The sequence below is a fragment of the Anoplopoma fimbria genome, chromosome 9 (assembly GCF_027596085.1).
Source record: "Anoplopoma fimbria isolate UVic2021 breed Golden Eagle Sablefish chromosome 9, Afim_UVic_2022, whole genome shotgun sequence".
Taxonomy (NCBI): domain Eukaryota; kingdom Metazoa; phylum Chordata; class Actinopteri; order Perciformes; family Anoplopomatidae; genus Anoplopoma; species Anoplopoma fimbria.
The window spans coordinates 8,377,931-8,397,828 of NC_072457.1; the positions used below are offsets into that span (position 1 = coordinate 8,377,931).

At 38.8% G+C, this 19,898-nt stretch overlaps 1 protein-coding gene across 1 annotated transcript in view; it reads right to left on the minus strand.

The window, feature by feature from the left end:
* Positions 1 to 674: 674 nt before the first annotated feature.
* The window catches only part of mtnr1aa (melatonin receptor 1A a), a 33,318-nt gene continuing 14,094 nt past the window's right edge, over positions 675 to 19,898 (minus strand). Inside the window, exon 2 of the mRNA XM_054604475.1 lies at positions 675 to 1,543. Within this exon, the coding sequence (XP_054460450.1) occupies positions 675 to 1,543 (869 nt within the window). The remainder of the gene's footprint in view (positions 1,544 to 19,898) is intronic.

Genomic DNA, 19,898 nt, shown 5'->3' on the forward strand with positions numbered 1-19,898 from the left:
GCATTAGAAAGATTCCTGCATATCCATGCAAACAGTATAATGAGCTCACAAGGTGGCAGAGAGAGAGAGAGAGAGAGAGAGAGAGAGAGAGAGACTCAAATATATATTCCACTTAATGTATGGCAGGGTATAATAAGACAGCAGCAACCCACGTTGCTTCACTCAATTAGTGTTACAGTGTCACAAATTAGGTTATTATTATTAAAAATAATAAAATAATATTATTAAACCTCTGGTTATATATTCATCCAACTTTTGTCTTTTTTTTTTTAATTAGCCTGATAAAATGTTGTTTTCATTTAACTGGAACCTGATATATCTTACCATATATCTATATGACATTTCATACAAAATAAATACTTATATAATGCATGATACATTTATATCATCACTGTAAACATTAAAACAAAACGGACATCATATATATACTGTACTTCAGGTACTGCAGAGTCAAACGTGAGTGCTTAATAAAAGACAAAGATAATATATACCCCTGTTTTTACTGATTGTTCAGAGGTCAGATAGCACCATATGACTAAGCTCAGAGGAGAGAAGCTGTTTTATATTCATATTTGGTATTTTTCTCACCTTTTCTCTTTTTTGTTTTGTTTTTTTTACTCTCTGTAACAGCATATCTTTTTTCATGTTTGCTTAGTTTTTCTCCTGGTTCTGGATCAGACAGAGTCCACCTTGACCTGGTTATTGTTGGTCATGAGCGGTGAAGGTTTGCTCTTGAGCCTCTCCACTGCATCGTTGGAGCTGTCTTGTAAGAAGATGCGTGCCGTGCACACTGACACTACAATGCGTTTGTACTCACGCCGGAAGTTCTGGTTCAGCACACCATACACGATGGCATTAAGGCAGCTGTTGAAGTAGGCCATGAAGTAGCTGGCTACGAACAACCACTCAGGGATGAGCGGAACCACCACCTCTGGTTTGATTGCTACGGCCAGGCCGATGAAGTTGAGCGGAGCCCAGCAGACGGCGAAAAGCACAAACACCACGAACATGGTGACAAAGTTTCTCACGTCGTGCGGCGTGAGCTTGGGCCGGTTGTCTGGCTTGACCCGTCTCCGCACCTGTATGACTAGTATCCAAATGCGCAGGTAGCAGTATGTGACAATCATGATGGGTAATATAAAGTGAAAGAAAACCACTGCAATAGTGTACGCCGAGCTGGCCGACTGCTCAAATGTGCAGGAGTAAACCCGTGGGTCATACTGGAGCGAACCCACAAACAGGTTGGGCACGATGGCAACCACAGTCAGCGCCCAGATTAGCATCACATAGCAAACAGAGTTTTTGTCACTGTACAGTTTATCATACTTGAGACTGTGGCAGATATAACAGTATCGGTTGATGGCAATGCCGGTGATGTTGAAGATGGAGCCGATGACGCTGACGCCCATGAGGAAGCCGCTGATCTGGCAGTGGACGTAGCCAAGGTTCCAGCCATTGTTGAAGATGGAGGTGAGGACCAGAGGGTATGGGTAGATGGCCACCACAAGATCTGCCACTGCCAGGCTCACCACAAAGATGTTCCCTACAGACAAAACAAACGCCCACAGGAGAGACAAGGGAGCACACATGAGTCATTGACAACAGAAGCAGAGCAGATTGGTCATCCAAATAAACAAGACAAAGAGAGAGAGAGAGAGAGAGAGAGAGAGAGAGAGAGAGAGAGAGAGAGAGAGAGAGAGAGATGTACCAAGAAAGTGATACATTATTAATTCAGAAACATTTTGGAATTATCTGCCTGTATAAAAAATGTGCAGTATTTTGCTTGTTTTAGTATGTAGTAGAAATGGAGGATATAGTAGAAAAACATTAACATAAAAAAACATCTGTAATGACACTTAGAATGTGTTTTCTGATGGGACAATTTCAGGCTTGAGCAAAAGTTCACTGCCGTACAAGCCAGAAACTCCTAATGTGGGCAAATGGAGTGGAGTGGTACTTGCATTATCTGACAAATGAATAACCATCACACTGACGATGCTCCATATGATGATCACAATTTAAGGTCCAAGGCACTGAGAGTTGAAAGCAAAATAAAAGCTGTCTGGTGGCAAGAGCTGTCCTTTTGAAAATCCAAAAAGCTATGGTATGCTTTTGAAATGGCTGGCAATATTTTAAGTAAACATGATGTGGAAATATGTTAAAAAATGCAAAAATACTAGACAGTCCTTGAGAGACATCCATTTATTTGTGTTCCTACTTAGCCACAAAAGAGCCTCAAGGCTAGATATTGAGAGGGAAATGCATCTGCAAAATTTGTATTATTTATGTACATGTTCGCCTGTATGAAAGCATCAACTTATTTGGTAGTTTACCCCAATGATTTGACGTGTGTGAACTTCAATATGCCATTAAATTGTCACCAGTAGATGTTGGTGATTATTGTAAGGGTAAAATAAAGAATAAAAAGGGGAAAGGGGTCCCTGTCACTAAATAATGCATATCTCTAATGCCAGCAAGGACATGATGTACAGGGCGACAACTAATCAAGGGCACACGAGTGTTTTCTTTGTTCCCAAAGTGATGAGGAAATTAGACATGGCTTGTTGGAGAAAACACTATTGCATATGGAGAGGTGACAGTCAGCGTCTGTTATCCCCAACCTCCCTTTAAGGGAAATACACTACACGCACTTGAACGAGACAAAAGAGCAAATATCCTTTTACTCTCTGTGGAAATAGCCTTGTTGTGTGTGTAAGGACTCACTTTGTGTCTCCTGCTTCCCTAATTATGCAACCTCTGCATTCTATCATTATTTACCGTTGAGTGGCCTGTCATGAGGATGTTGGAGGATCTTAACATCTACAGCATTTTCACAGCTGTCACTTATATATTAGTGGCATGTGTTGTATGTATAGTTGTGATTACCATATTATGAGGCCGAATGACAAGTCCAGATCCAGTTGCCTATGTGACAACACCCTGTCACGGATGACAGGATGCATTTAATGCATGTCAGATGTGAGCTAAGCACATCGTTTATCTCTACAATCACTGCAGAGCAATTTCATTACTGCGCTGACATTCAGTCTGTCAGTATTAAACACACTCCCCCAACCAGCAGGCAGACCTGTCAGTCTCACCTGAGCATAAGAAGCACACTACTGATCAGCCCGGTGGACTGTTATCTCCTGTGCAACTTGCCAACTATTATACTGGCAGGTATTACGTGTTCTATTAATAAAGTTTTGTGCTTTTTTATCTCTCATTCAGCTGCCCTCTATAGGGAATTAGGTGCACCTGCTGTTGAAACAAGATCCCATAGCTGCTAGAGAGCTTTACTCTTATCTATGTGTCTGACTGAGTGTGTGTATGCATTTTTATATTCATCTATCTTTGTGAGGACCCTGAGAGTAAGGACATGTACACCACGAGCGACCCCTTTCCCATTACCAGTAGTCATTTGATCTATTTTAACATGAAAAATGGCAGTTTTGGGGTTAAGAGTAAATGTGTGTAAGTGTGTAAGATCTTAAACTCAAGTCACTCAGTATTTGCAGCCTTGACCTTGACAAGGTCATTTCATGAAAAGCCCAAAGGCAGCTGGCTCTTTTGACTGTTGGACTCAGGCCCTCACTGTATCTGTCACTGTGACTAGCCCTGTGTTTGAAGCATCAGTCTGAGTTTTCATTTGGCTTGAGGAGAGATATGGCCTGGTGCTGTGTCCCTTTTCCATTTCTGCAATCCCACATTTTCAACCGTTTAAGGTACAAGTCTGAGAATTTTTCCCCCACTGTAGTAAAATGGATTTGACAAACTCACTGACAGGCTAAAAAGATACACAGTGCAAGATGAACAGTCTCAAGCAGCATAATCTCTAAAATGGAAAATGGTGATGATGTTTTAGGAAGCTGTCACACAAAATCTAACAAAATGAGTATTTTAGACATACTGACAGTAAAATTCAGGCATCACATCCATATTAGTTTTAACTACCCTAGTCAATGGTTAATTAATTTAAGAAGTAATGACACATCTGAGTCTGTATATGCCTGGAGCATCGGACATAGGATTTTGTCAGATTTTTTCAGAGCACAATTTCTCCGATTCAGTCAAGCTGAAAGTGAGGCGTCTGTGAGCAGCTATACTAAAGTCTTTCCACAGATTGTCCAAAGGGATTTAAGACCCGGCTTTTACTGGGTCATACCAGGACTGTCACTTTTGTGTCCTGAAGCCACTGCAGTGATATTGAAGGGTTGTGATTTGATATGCAGCTTAGCGTAAGTGCAGTCAGGGGTGACTTTTATTCTGCATTCACACATTTTGCCTTTAAAAAAAATTGAATTAGGTAAAAATTCAAGAGGCCACCCCATCTAGATACACATCTCCATATCAAAAAAGCTTAATACTTCACTCCTTATATCCACTCACTAATCAGTGTTGATTTATTTCCCCCAAAAAACTGCTCCTGCACTTTCATCTTCCAACATAAACACTGGCTAAGCCACATAATTCCCCATAATTGTGCATTAACCCTGAATAAAGTCAAAACCAAGAACTGATCTTTGTTTAATCAATAAAGACTTTGGGTTCATAAACATAGTCTCTCTTGACTGAATTGACTGTATATCCCTCAGGTGGGAACAGACTGTCCCCATAAGAAAAGGCTTCCCATTTGGCTGCATTTCTTCCACAGACCTCACAAATCCTGTGTCCCTCTGCACGGAAAAAAAACCGCCCAAGCATGAGACTGCCACCTTCACGCTCTACAGCCGGAATGTTGTTAGACTAGTTTTGAGCTGTCTGTTTCCTCCAGACTGCTTTGGATGACAACAATAGTTACATTTTTCATTGTTACAGATAAATGTTTTGCTCTCAGAGTTGTGCTGTTTTTCTCAGCAAACTTTAGTTCTGTGATTGGTCCTTCGATTCACTGTGACCCCTCTGATCAAGGCTCAGTTGTTCAGTTTTGGGAGAAACTTAAAATATATATTAGTCTTGTGATAACTGTCATTAGATGTTTTGATACAGAAATGCTAATATATTGTTAGACTACAGTCTATTTTCCTGAAATCTCAATACATACACTGTTTTGTTTCCCACAGCAGATCTAGTGTCTCGGGATTCTCTTGAGCAAAAATGTGAATTTAAATGACTTAAACTAGATTTACATTAACTTATCAAAAACCCACCTAAACTTTATGTCTTATTAACTCATTTCAAGCAAAATAAATATCCTTTGAAAATGTCCACAAACTGTCTATCCACTGTTGCAGGCTGTTACACTGATGAATGGTTAATCTTCTGCTTAGAAGTCTCTGTTTTAGAGTGGAAGAAACACATTCTGATAATATTTTAACAGTAAGGGGACTGTTGGTATTCAATGTTATTTCAAATGTTCAGCAATTGGTATACAGGCTCCATGTGAAATATAATGTACATGTGCTGAAGGTAAGAAGCAGGTGGAGCAATCTGGCCCCAATGTACCCTTATGTCCTGACTGCAATAAAGAACTATGCATTTCAATACCCATGCCCAAAAGTCAAGTTTAACTGCATACCTTTTCTGAAAGTTACTGAGGTCAGTGTGAATGTGCTGATAAAGCATGTAAGGAGTTTTTGCACACTGCCCTTGACAGAAGATAATGCACAACGCTCATTTGAATGTATGTTAATGTGACAAAAACCATCCCAGGAATATGAATACATTTTAATTAGTCAGGAATAGGTCAATTTAATTATAATGACACTACATGAAGAGTGAAATGCATATGCCAGTGTAAAGACTGGTGCAAACTGAGCTATAAGACATGAGCATTTCCCTGACCTTGAAATGGACTTTCTTGCTTTGGTATATTCACGCCCAGTGCTGTGATCAAGATGGAAGAAGTGGCATAAAGTGATGGCATTTCCAACCACAACAGGAAGCACAAGGTATTCATATTTTGCTTTTATGTTGAAAGACTCTACCTAAATCTCTGCAACCATCAAAAGAAAGCAATTTGGAAAGTGGCACGGCAAAGTGCAGTTTTATTGCACATTGTAAGGTGTGATTTTCCTGATTAAACCAACTGCAATCACGTACTGCTGCAAAATAACTACAAAACGTTGAGTTTCGGTTCTCATCTAAATTTATACCTGGATGTTATTCTCCTGGAGAGAGTAACTGAATGTGACAGTTTCTATTTGGAAAACTGTGTTACAAAGTAAACAAAATATATCAATATTATGCACCAAAAACTTGGCACATGGATGAACAAAAAAAATATAACAATAAAAATAATATAGAAGATAAAATCCCAATCTTTAAATGTTGCATTAAAAAAATATTTTAGTGCACAAGCAGCAGAAACTCTTTGAAGGAGTTTGACAGCAACTGCGGCTGCTGATTAGGCACAGAGACGGAAGCTTTATCTTTGACAGGAGGAATTCAGTGAAGGGATTAAAAAAGAAGACTGGCTAATGACACATTTAAGGTACTGTTCATTATGTTTGTTTGTTTTAACAAGCAGCCAATCAAACTGCTGCAAGAAACATTCAAATCCTTGGTCTGTCTCCTGCTTTGTTCTCTTGCTAGTTTAATGTTAACGTGGGCGCCCTTATTTAATGGATCCAACTACCAACCCAGCATATTTTTATTTTTATTCCGGGCCAGGCTACTTGGAGGAAACCTGACTGGTTAAGGAGAAAATCAACAGGTGCCACGCTAGGAGTGCCAATCATTTATATGGGCTACTACAGGACACCTACAGTGGACAGATGTATGCTAATATCTTGCTTTTCTGTTTAACATTATAGCAGAAACCTTAGAGATCAATAAAGCCTTTAAATTATTTTGCGAGTCTTTGTATAGCTCGGATGGCCCTCTTTATTTGATATATAAGTTGTTAAAAAAAAAATCACAAAATCTATGCGAGGGGCATTGGTTATTTGACTTCCAAAGACAGAGAAACAATGATAATGATATATGGTTAAATCTGCATCCTATAAGTCTCCTTATTTAACACACCAATATATTTTGTAAAGTATTTTCTTGGATGCTAAGAAATGTAATTACGAGTATAGTTGAGAGAGCCCAAATTGGAATTATTAAGGGCTGAATATTTAATACCACTAGAATGATTTTCCTACTTGGACATCTATCTCCAATTGCTGGGCCATTTCATTCATGAATCACTGTGATTGATAGATATAAAACAACACTTATAAACAAATAGCTGACAATAAAAACAACATGGTATGATAGCTAGAAGTTAAAATAAAGAATAAGAAACATGCAATAATAAATTAGAAGAGATAAATACATTGAAGTGTAAAAAAATAATAAATATATATGTATAAACGAACCATAGCAGAGGCACTTGGATACACATTCATTGATCTTTTTCTCATTACCTATTACTTTGTACTCATTACCATTATGATGTTAAATAAACAGCCCTCATTGGTTTACTTTCTACACCTTTCTTTCCTTCTAATAATTCATTATGGATTTTCTTTCATCATTACTGAGCTACTGACTGCTCATGCATGGTTCAGTGATTGGCAACAGTGCCAACAAATTAGAAACTTTGAATAAAGATGAGTCCTTAATGAATGAGAGGATATTATGTGTGTGTGTGTGTGTGTGTGTGTGTGTGTGTGTGTGTGTGTGTGTGTGTGTGTGTGTGTGTGTGTGTGTGTGTGTGTGTGTGTGTGTGAGACTGTGTTGGGGGCATTTAGTGAGGTCTTGTTGATTTCACTCATAATATCTCCCAGCCACCACTATGGCATAAAAACGAAGCAAAAACAAAAAAACGATTATCGTGGCACCTACCGGGCGTGCACAGAAATGTGACAAAATACAAACAAAACAATTGTGATGTTGGGACTTAACTTCAACAGCATTAATAAAATCCAAAGGGAAATAGGTAGAGAAAATGAGAGTAGAGTAAAAACAGAGAGAGAAAGAGAGCTATCACGAGGATGAGTGATTATGGTTCCCCAGGTCACTGTTAGATTTGAGGATATTGCGTTTTCATGTATGAATGAAGCCAGTGACAGGCGTGAATGATGAGTCTCCAGGCAGGTTTAATGTGCTCTCTTCTCTTACAGAAGCTATTTCAAGAGTCCAGCATGAGTACAAAAGAAACCAGTATATTATTAACAAAACGTGTGCTGGAGGACAGAATCTGTCAATAGCCTCTCGTTCTGTAAAGGTCATTTCTTTTAAGAAGCTGAAAGAATAGTGAAAAGGGAAGCACTTTTGGCATGGATTTAGGTTGAAGAGTTTTTTTTCTGCCCTGGTGTGGCAAAGGGAATAAAAGGGATTTACAACCTGACCTCAAATGCCCTCTTTCCTAGGGAAGCACTAATCACATGCAGCAGAGTGGAATGCAGCACTTCCATTATAATTCTGGTTTGCATCAAGCACCATGGCTGTTTTCATAAAGCACCCAGGCATAAGTAGCCTGCAGATTGTTTAAATGTATGAATTAAGTTTTAGTTCTAAATCAAAATTCAAAAGCTGCTGTGTTTTATTTATTTTTTCAGTTTGAAAAACACTTTCAGGCCACTCAACTCAAATTGCTCAGCGTTCGGTCGTTTAAAAAAAAAAGAGTTGAATTAAATTAGAAATGAAGGCCACCGAACATCTTTTTTTTAAACATTCAAAGCTTATATTTAGGTTTTCCATTTTATGGCATCATAAAAAAAAACCAAAGAAAAAACAAGTGAATAACAATTTTCCATTTTGGACCGCAGTAAAAATATATATTTTTAAAGGCTAAACAGCAACAAATATGGATTGAAGTAGGATTTTTTGATATATACAAAAATGTTGTGAATATTGTAAATTATTACATCTATCTTATTTTTAAACTTTAATGACTCTTTGACTTTACATTGCTCTGAAGTTTTGGAAATGTTGGATCACACAAGTTGGAGACAATCCCACACAGCTCGTTCGAGTATGCTTTGAAAACAATCAGATCAGGCTAGTTCAGTGGTTCTTAACCTGGGTTCGATCGAACCCCAGGGGTGCAGTCACTCTCAGGGGTTCGGCAGACACACACTGCGGTCAAGTGAGCCGCCGCTTTAAAAATTAATGACCGTCTATTCCTTAAGGTGCGTTCACACCGAGCCCCGTTCGGTGTGAACGCAGCATAACGGTACGGTGGCTCGGGTAGCCCAAAAAGCACGGAGAAAGCTAAAACTTATGCTGCGTTCAGCAGATGACAGCAGATGTCAACGATGAATGCCTCGACGAAATCATTGAACTTCAGCAGAGCCAGCGTCAACAGCAACTCTTCGGAACAACAACGCTCTCAACGTTTTGGTGTCACCAAATCGTACCATACTCTCGTATTGCCAAGAAAGCCCTTGAGATACTCACACCGTTTGTTACAACGTATCTTTGTGAGCAATCCTTTTCGAGGATGGTGGACATGAAAACTAAGAAAAGGAACAGACTTTGCTGCGAAAATTATATGAGTGTGGCACTTGCCAAGGTGAAGCCGCGCATTTCTGAACTTGTATCTGAAAGGCAACAGCAAAAGACACATTGATTTGCAGTAAATATTGAGTTATGTTTTTGTTTGAAATTCATGTTTTGTTTGTCGACAAACCGATCCTCACAGCATCGTACGAAGTTGCGTACCTGATCGCAAATCATTCATTGAGTTATGTTTTTGTGTGAAATTCATGTTTTGTTGGTTTTGTTCTTTGCACACAGTGATTGTGTGTGCAACTGATGCATGGTTCATTTTGTGCACTAATAAAATATATACCTATGTTTTGAAGAAATCATATTTTATTTTTCCAATTACGAAGGGTTCGGTGAATGCACTGATGAAGCTCGCAGGGTTCAGTACCTCCAATAAGGTTAAGAACCACTGGGCTAGTTGATCAATATTGCCAATATCGATCAAGTAAAAAAATACCGAGTAAGTATTTTGTCTTGCTTTATTTAAGGAAAGAATAATGATCTCCTCTTATAATTGGCAGTGATATCATGTCCTGTGGGTGTAAGCAGTGGGAAGTAACTTGAGTGAAATTTTAACAACATCTCAGATTCAGTGAGGTTAAGTAACGCCTGACTGGCCAATTTTGTTGTCATTCCTTAAAAAAACCTAACTAAGCATTCTGCATCTCAAATAGCTGGGCCCCTTACTTATAGCCACTGCTGTAATTTTGAGGATCATGTGTTGTGAAAATACCTGTCCGCCACACTTATTTTCTCTAGTCATGGAGCAGGGATGACAAAACACCACGGGTGGTGTCACCCTGGATGTCAGCCAGGCCCCCACAACTGGTGGCCTGACACAGGCTGACAGGTCCAGTCACGTCTTCCAGATAAAGCCCCCTAGACAAGTTGTCCAATGTCATGTTGTCAATCTGATTACACAGTCTTCATGTGTCATGAACAAGTAGCAAAACAAGAAAGCAACACGTAACCTGTTTGTAAGACCAGGCATTATAATTAACTAGATTTGAATCTCTGATATAAATGTTAAACAATTTTTTTTGTCATATATGCACAAATGTTGTGTTGCTATCATACTGATCTTTATTAACATCAGGTCAATGCATGGGGGATACTGTACCATAAATCCCCTGAGGAGCTGTGGGTAGGGTGAACCATGTGACCACAGCTCTTGTATCTACTGGTGCTGCTGAGATTTACAGTACTGCAGCTGCTTCCAAGTGAGCCACACTCTGTGGTTCAGCTACAGCATCTACGTAGCATATGGTGTCTACTTTTTACTATCCAAGATTACAAAGAGGACATAAAGTAGGACCATGCTAGCAGAAACCCCATCATAAAATTACAAGTAAGATATCATTTGTTCAAACTGTTCATAAAGGTAACAGCCCTACTAGTGTTAGCCGATTACAGGGCTACATTTTGACAATGGCTAGGGCATTTTAAAAAACACTGAATTCTTTTTCTTTCCATGCCGCAGTAAATCCTTTGCTATTTTAGACAACTCTATCTCTCTCTGTCATTATTTCCGAACAATAACGACATATTACAGTCTTTGTACTGTGTTTTGTGAAGCTCTGCTTGGCTTTGAAAGCACCTTTGAGTCACAAATCCCAATTGTTAAAAGCATCATTGTTGCAAATCTGACCTTTACACATACTAACCCACAAGCATGCACAAAACCAACAAACTAAAGGCTAGCAGTTCAGTATGAATTTGTTTGTTTACTGTGTGAAAAACCCATCAAACATACAAAGAACAAAATGGAAGCAGAGCACGATTGAACAGAATATAGACCATTTATCTGCTGAATAGACACTTTTTGAGGCTGTTCTTACCCAATCTGCCCTACTGACTTTTTAACCCCCATCCATCCTGCCTTGTAGACAGGTGATTCATGTCTGAGTAGCGCTGTCTGAAAGGCTGAGCAGTGCAGAGCGTGGTAGGGGGCTGATGGGTTGACCCAGATGGGGGAGACAGAATTAAAGTTCAACCAGGACACAGGGGATTGGTCTGAGTACTGTGTTACGGTGTTATGGTGACCACTGCTTCATTCTCCCTCTGTATCTCCTCACAAACAAATGCAAAACCACTGATTGTGCCCCATCGCTCTCCTTTTAAATAAAAATAATAACAATAATAATCCCTGTGATGATTACGTCCCTGCTTGCCACAGTTATTGTTTTCGTAAAGTAAGCTTCAGCAGATTTAATCTTCAACTCAATCGGGATCAGAAACAATATGCAAACCCCGTTAATGTCTTTATTTCCAGATATTGCTTCATTTTCCCAAAGACAAACTGAATATTGGTGAGAAAGACAGCAACAGTCAGGTCGGTTACGCAAGAGTAGACACATCCGGATCTGAAGACAGTGAGCTACTGTATGCATGAACAGAAGAACTGTTTGCAGATGGAGGGTGTTGAAACATCCAATTTTGCTCATAGTTTTGCTGAAACTCCATCTTTGTTGTCGTCCATCAGTGGACGACAACAAAGAGCCTCAAGGCTTTTGAGCAGGGCTTCAGTTACAAAGTTTCAAACAATCTGGTCTCACAGAACCACGTGAAATGATCACGGCCTGTATACAGCTCTTCAGGTGGCGGTATCACGTAATGTATTAAAATAACGTCCACATTTCTAGTCGGAACTAGAAACACATTTAAACATTATGAAAGACTTGGATATAAGCAGGTTTTTTTGAATACATGCAAATATGTCAATGTCCCCTGTCTGTGCAATCGCTAAAATTCTTCCTGTGTTTTGTCATAAATTATTTAGCCAATATTTGTCAAACACTGAATACAGGTCCCTGTTTTCTACTCAGCTGGACACAACCTCTCAGCTAAGTGAGCGCGCACACACACACACACACACACACACATTCATAAAGAGCATGCGGGGGCGGAATGTTACAGACATTAAGGCACATTTCTCTATCATCATCATACTTGCATTGTTTTGAAGCGGATGCTAGTGGTCGTGAGATATACGCACAAATCGTGCTTGTTTATAATAAAGTAGCTGGCTGGAGGTAAATGAGTAGTTGGCTGTTTGGCGGGCATCCGGTGCTTATTGAAAGCTCTGCTACTCATGAATTTTTGATGATTACGCTGGGTGTGCCAGCTTGAGATTTAGATTGCAGAGGGACATCTGGGCACACCCATGGGTGCAAGGCTGAGCTCTAGAAAAAAATCCATAATAATTCCAGTCCTCAAAAAGACTTAATGATGATTATCGACCATAGGCTCCTTGGAGAGAATCAGGACAGAAGAACTATGTAGGGAGGTGCAACAATTCCTTGATGGGTACCAATTTGATTAAATAAAAAAATCGTAGTACAAATGATGCCATCTCCGCAATAGTGCACCATGTCTTGACTCACTTATAAATTCTGCTGCATATGCCCGACTGCTTTGTATTGATTTTAGTTCTGTTTTAACACTATTCATCGATATATCTTGCTTAAAACAGAGTTCAGTTGAAGGTGGGTGGGTTTCTCTTTTTTTGATTATGTGGTATTAATCTTTTTAATCAAAAAGGCCACAACTAGTGAAATTAAATTCAGCACTCTATGACATAGACATTTTTACGATTTATAATTAATGACGACGTACTAAAGTGTTGGCTAGCAGTTTGGCAACTGTATATATCAGAGTGCTAAAGCTTGTCAAGCTATGCAGGAGCATTAAACAGCAAGATTGTTAATGCAACCTAAACAAATGGACTTTCAAGATCTGCATGCTATTAGTGAGTGGGTAGAACACATTAGCAAATGGCCCAATATTTAGTGGCCAGATATAGCCATGTATTTTGTGTAGAAACCTAGCGTGTAACACTACGCCAGCATGAAATTACAAGCATACAAGTCAGTAGATGCTTACACCATTTGTGGTAATGTACACAAGGTCAAATACGGTGACATAGACTCACAGTTTTGAGTTTATTGAGTTTTCAAATGAAACCAACACGTTCATTTTGATTATTCTATTGGTATTCAACACGTTTAATAGCTTGCAGCCATGGACGCTGCCGGTGTTTTGGTTAAACTATTGACCCTGTTAACCGCTGACTCTGCCGAATTCGTCAGTGGTTGCTTGCAGTGACGACATCTCTTAAAAACAAAAACGGAACATACATTCTCATCCATGTTTCCTATCCAGCCCAACCATTTACGTAAATTAGTAGTAGATCGATACTGATCCAATACTGACTCACATAGCTGGTATCAGTGACAAAAGGCCAATTTGGTATAGGATACCATTATTATACTTAATGACAAATCAGTAAATTTATATCTATGTATTCTATTTTTTGGTTACATTTTGCAAAGTTAGGAAGAAAAGTCACCCCTGATGATGTCTACACATTGAAGAATGATCCCAGTCTCTTCCACACGGTGAGGCATACAACATAATAATTAAACACTGGTATCAGATCGGTTCTTGGTATTGGACGATACCCAAAGCCCAGGTAGGGGTATCCTGACTAAACAAGTGGGATAAGTGCATCCCTACTCTGTATACAAATGACTGTGTTCCAACCTCATCCATTTTTCTACTGAAATTCTCACATGACATTGCTATCCTCAGTTTACTCACTAGCAACTCCAACATCAGCATTAACATCCAATATCAGCTACAAAGCTGAAGTAGAAAGGTCTGTTGACTGGTGACTGGATAAGCGTCCTAATGTGCGGAAAATTTTAGAAACTGTGTTAGATAGGTCTTATAGGTCACTTCTTCCAAATTGAACAACTTAGGGAGCAGCTGTAACTTAGTGGCTAGAGCAATTTGTCCTTTAATCACAGGGTCAGCGATTCGATCGACAGCTCTGCAGGACTGAAATGTCCATGAGCAAGACAATGAAACCCAAAGTTGCTTTTGTATATCTTTTCAATAACATATGCATAAAACAAATTTGTGATTTATTAAACATTTTGTGAATTGGATCGCAATAGTCTGTCATTTTTAATTAGCGTGTCCCCAGAAAAGAGTTTGGGAAACACTGGACTATAGTGTTTCTTTTTTAAGATGTAGGTCTTGAATTTGTGTAGCTCTTAACAGAATGAATGGCTTGTGATTAATTGGATTTTTGTTTTTATCTCAGGCTGATGTTTGCACATGTTCTTATTCAATGTGCTTTATTGTCATGTCTGAACTTGATACATAAAGTAAGAACATAAAGTAACCTTTGCACACAGCCTCATTCAACCACATTTCACCCAGTCACACACACACTCATGTGCACACACTCACATAAACCCATAGCAACCAATTACAGGGGGGGTAGGATTCACATTTGCAATTGCCAAGCAGCTTGATCCTGTCAGAAGATTGGATTGATCCCATTTATGTCATTTAGGTCCCTGGAAACCAAGTATTTAATAAGGAGTTACCGCCACTCATTATGAAATGAGCATACTCATCATCCTTCAAGGTTATTGAGGTTATTGTACAATGAAAACCCAAACCAAGCTAGAGTCAAATCCAGAATGTTTGTTAAAGATTGAAACATTAATTATGCATACGTTAAAAACAAATTGTACTGTAGATTTAAAATTATTTTTAGCTCATTTCTATTTAAATACAGTACATGCGTTTTACTCTATTGCTCACAGAAACTATAAACATAAACCACTAGCTGTGAAATGAGGATGATGATGATTTTGCATTTTCTTTAAATCCAACTTTTACATTACATGTTAAAGTGAAAAATAAATCTTCTTTTTCCTGTAAGGTTTTAACAAAATGACTGTTCTTCCGATAACTACTATTACAAGTTCAAAGCAATGAAAAGAAAATGAAAGGATTATTTCAATATAATTTGGTCAATCTGAAATAAAATGTTATTAAACTATAAAAAGTGTGGGAGTATTGCTGAAGTGCTTTGGGAAAAAAATGGACACAATTTAATTAACTACTGGTAAGAGACAGGAGGGGGACCTGCACTGATATCAAAGACCAAATATTTGCACAGTTTACCACCGCCTCCACACTCTTATTGTGCCAGAGCTTTCAGTTATCAGGCTCCGCTTCCAGTTTCAGTGCTTCCTTTGTGCTTTCTTGCCTCGCAAGTTTCGATGGATCGCGTTACACCTGGACCGAGGTCATGCCTCCTGCCCTGGCCCTGCTGACATTCTCTTATACTACCATTATTATTATTAGTCAAATTACTATTACTATTCCCTATATCATTACGCTTATTGACTTTGCTTCTTTCCGAAGTCTTTGTGCTTTCTCGCCTCGCAGGTTTCCATGGATCGTTGTAACACCTGGACAGTGGTCGGGCCTCCTGTTGTGGCTCGGCTGACACACACTGCTACTATTATTATTAGTCACATTATTATTACTATTACTGATACCATTACTGCTTTTATTATAAACTATTATACTACTATATCCTCTGCTGCTGTTTTTATAAGTGGCCGTTGTTATTCCATCATTATTCGGCTTATTACTCTTATTATATGAATCATTCATGTCATGTGCATTGATGTGTTGTAACTCTGTTATGTTATTCATTCTGTACACATGACATCTACTGCATCTCTGTCCTTCCTTGGAGAAGGATCACTCCGCTGTTGTTCCTCCTAAGGTTTCCACCTTTTTTCTCCCACTAAAGTTCTTTTTTAAGGGGAGTTTTTCCTGTGCCAATGTGAGGGTCCTGGGACAGAGGATGTCATATATGTACAGATTGAAAAGGCATCTGAGGCAAATTTGTGATTTTGGTCTATCCAAAATAAATTTAATTTAATTGTTCCCTGTGGCCTCAACCCTTGCATTACTTCCTGAACTTACGGTGAACTTGGCCACATAATCAAAAGAATAGATTAGCTGCATATAAGGCTGGAAAGTCTGACTGAAATTTATGTCGGCGTATATTTTGTATATCAGAGTAATGTATACACTTCATCACCCTAAAATTAGATTTAAATACAGTTCGAGACTCTACGATAGTTAATATTTATGTCTGGAATTCAAGTTATTTGCAGTGGCTGTGGAGGCAGGCTCATACACGGTAGAAGTTTAAAGCTTATCACACTGCACAGCTGATGCAGAGTGCGTATCTGTGTCAGTGTGTGTGTGTTTTTGTGTTTGTGTCCATGTGTGTGCTGTTAGCTCCACTTCCTCCCGACAGCTGCTGTACTATTTCAGAATCTTGTTTTGGGTGAAATACTTGCAGCTGGATATTAAAAACCATGAATCAAGTGTTTTGACCAGTACCTCAAAGCCATCTGTCGCCACAGCTTGGATGGCAGCCATGTTTCTACATACGGTGCAGTAAATGATGTGTGATGATGTTTTTGGTACTTTAATGCTGCTGCACTACTCAATATATTTTAAAAAGGTGTCACTCGTAGTGACAGACCCACAGAGAATTATCAACCAAACTTGCAGTTTCCCTCTATGAAGCATTTTAGCGTCATTCAGCCAATTGTTTTGGTTTCTCTCTAACTGTTCTCAGCAATCTTGTTTCCAGCAGCAGTCACCTATTTACTGTACGCCACTTACTCAGCAACAAATAGCAGACAAAGTTAGTGACTAGCTGGTGAACATAGGAGAAAATTGAGCAGCTCCAGAGCTCGATTTCCTCAAGAGTTGGTGGAGACCAAAACAGAGCTTAAAGGAGAGTTAATATTACATTTACATCCACCAGGTGGACACAAACACGTCTCCAAATTAATTTTAATGTTGCTTATGTCAGCTGTTTGTTAAAATCTGCAACGGAGGGTAGTGTCACGGACACACACACACACTACGTGTCGTCAGTGTAGAAGTTCTTCAGTGTGAGTGAAGAATTTGGAGTTGCGACTTTTAGATTCAGGGAATTATAACCTTATAACACATAGTGAAAACTATTAAAAGTAAAATGTTTTTTACAATCAAGACAAGTAATAAAATTAAAATACATTCTTGTATCTATAGATGAGGAGGAGGAGGCGACTGCAACAGTTGTCCTGCATAGTCTGCAGAAAACTTTACAGATTAAGCATTCCAGTTTTGAACAATTTCTCAAAACCTTTGGTCCTGTCTATATATAACTGTGCATTTCTTTGCTGATATTTTCTCAGCAAGTAATTAAGCGAAAAAGAGAAGAGTACGCTGCTAAGTTTCTGTTGACCTTGGAGTGACACTGCCTATTTTAACAGCTATACTGCTGAGCATGTAGGGAGATGCACGGACATTTACAGTACAATTTAAGTGCCAATTAATATCCATGGCACATATCTGTTGTGCCGGTTGGCAGAATAATATGCAAGAGAAAGGATTGTATGAAGTTTAAGGTGAAAGCAATCCTTTGTGTATTTTAATATATTGTTGTTGTTTTCATGGAAAATTGAGGTCATACCAGAGCTTTAACATCTGTTGAGCTTTATTATATATGACTGGTTTGTGCAGCAGTTATGTGCATTATCCTATCTGACCCCAATTGACCTGAAAGAGCTCAATGTAATCTCCTTATACCATAGTTGGAATTCTTTCGGGCATTTTTTGAACGTCATCTTTGGAAAATCTTTTCTGACTTACATGCCATCAATTTGAAGGCTTTGAACAGATGAGCCATATTTTATTTCTATGGTTAACGGCTTATCTTACCATTCGGGGTGTCACTCTGAGCATAAGCTTTAGACACAGTCACTAATTTTCGATTTGCTGCTTGTAATAGCTTTGCTTCAAAGTCACATACAGAGCAGCCGGAATGTCATATTCTCACTAATCCCCATATTAAAAACCCACTATCTTTTCTTTGCATCAATGCATTCATGTGTATGTCAACCTCACATCACATCCTGTGCAGCCATTCCCATCATAATTATGATGACAAGATCAAAAGTTCACTTAAACATAGATCATGCGTGTGTAAACACACAATCATATCTAGCTGGTGGTGGATAGGAAGACCCCAACAAAACCAGTAATATCAGGAGACATATATTACATTCATATTAGAATCTTCAGGCATGGAACAAATGGACCCTGATGAACCCTGAGTTTGTTGTTAGGGAGCTAAAGCAGAAGGATTTGGGGGAATAAATAATCAAAACTAATTCAGCAACATGTGTACGTCACTAGGGATGAAACTAATCCATATTTTCATAATAAAATAATATATTTCTTAATAAAGCAAGGAAACAGTGAAAAAGTAGAAAAGTTCCCAGAGTCAAAAGTGATGTCTGCAAAACACTTACAGACAAGCAACAAATTGTTATATTTTAGAAATTACAGAATGTTTGCCTTTTTACATTACAAACAACATTAAAGCTGCCAAAATCAATATTTTTATACAGCAGAGAAAAACAGTTATTGACTAATTGGTGAACATAGTGGAGCATTTAGCAGCCAGATATTATCCTAAGTGGCTGATGAAGTCCAAAACAGAATCATACGCACAGTCCATAATATTGAACCTTCTTTGCCAGGTGACCAGAAACATGACTCCAAACGAATGCTGCTGTTGCTCCGTGTAAATAGAAACAGTGTTTGCTATTGTCTGCAAGCTTTTGGTGTTGACACATAAAATAAATAAATTAAAAAATATATAATTGGTAAAAAAACAGCAATCTTTATTATTTCACTTTTGAAAAAAAATAAATGTATATTTTTGTCACATATCTGACGCGGGCACATCACAAAGTACAGAAAAAGAATAAAATAAGAACAACGCCCCCTTCCCAAACACACACACACACACACACACAGCCCCTGACAGTGTTCATTCTTTAGCCCGTAATCGTACCCTTCACTCTGAGACCTAAATGTCTAACCTCAACCCTTCACCTAAAGTTGCCCTGAATCCACTTCTAATTCTGATTATATTAGTCTAACCTCAGCTGTGAAAGAAGTGAGACTCGGTCAAAGTGACCTCATTTTGCAAAAACGTCCTCAGTCTGAATTTCAAATTGGTCCCCACAGGGACAGGGACACACACGGACCCCAACACACACACACACACACACACACACACACACACACACACACACACACACACACACACACACACACACACACACACACACACACACACACACACACACACCAACCTGTCCTACTATTACAGCGGTGGGATTAATGGAAACAGATGATGAATGAATGATCAATTACTCATTTTGGATCTGATACTGTATTTAAGCCTTTGCATAGAATAATTGACAGCATCTGCTTCAGCCCATTCTGACAACTAATTGAATTACAAAAGAAGGGGAGGACAATTTTGACGCACAGCTCTCCAAACATTTTTTGCGCACTCAGCAGGGGAAATGTTCACATCGTCTGGCAACATCATCGCCATCTCCCTAAAAGGCCTCCTAAAAGCCAACTATGCATCTCACTACATCAGTTCCTGTAACTTTCCCATTCACTGGGGGCCAAAATCCTTCTGATGTCACCATTTGATGTGACGTAAATCATCGACGGGTAATTTCATTTTGTGGTGAAAACACACCCGCTGTAAATCAACACAGCTTTGCAGTTTTTTT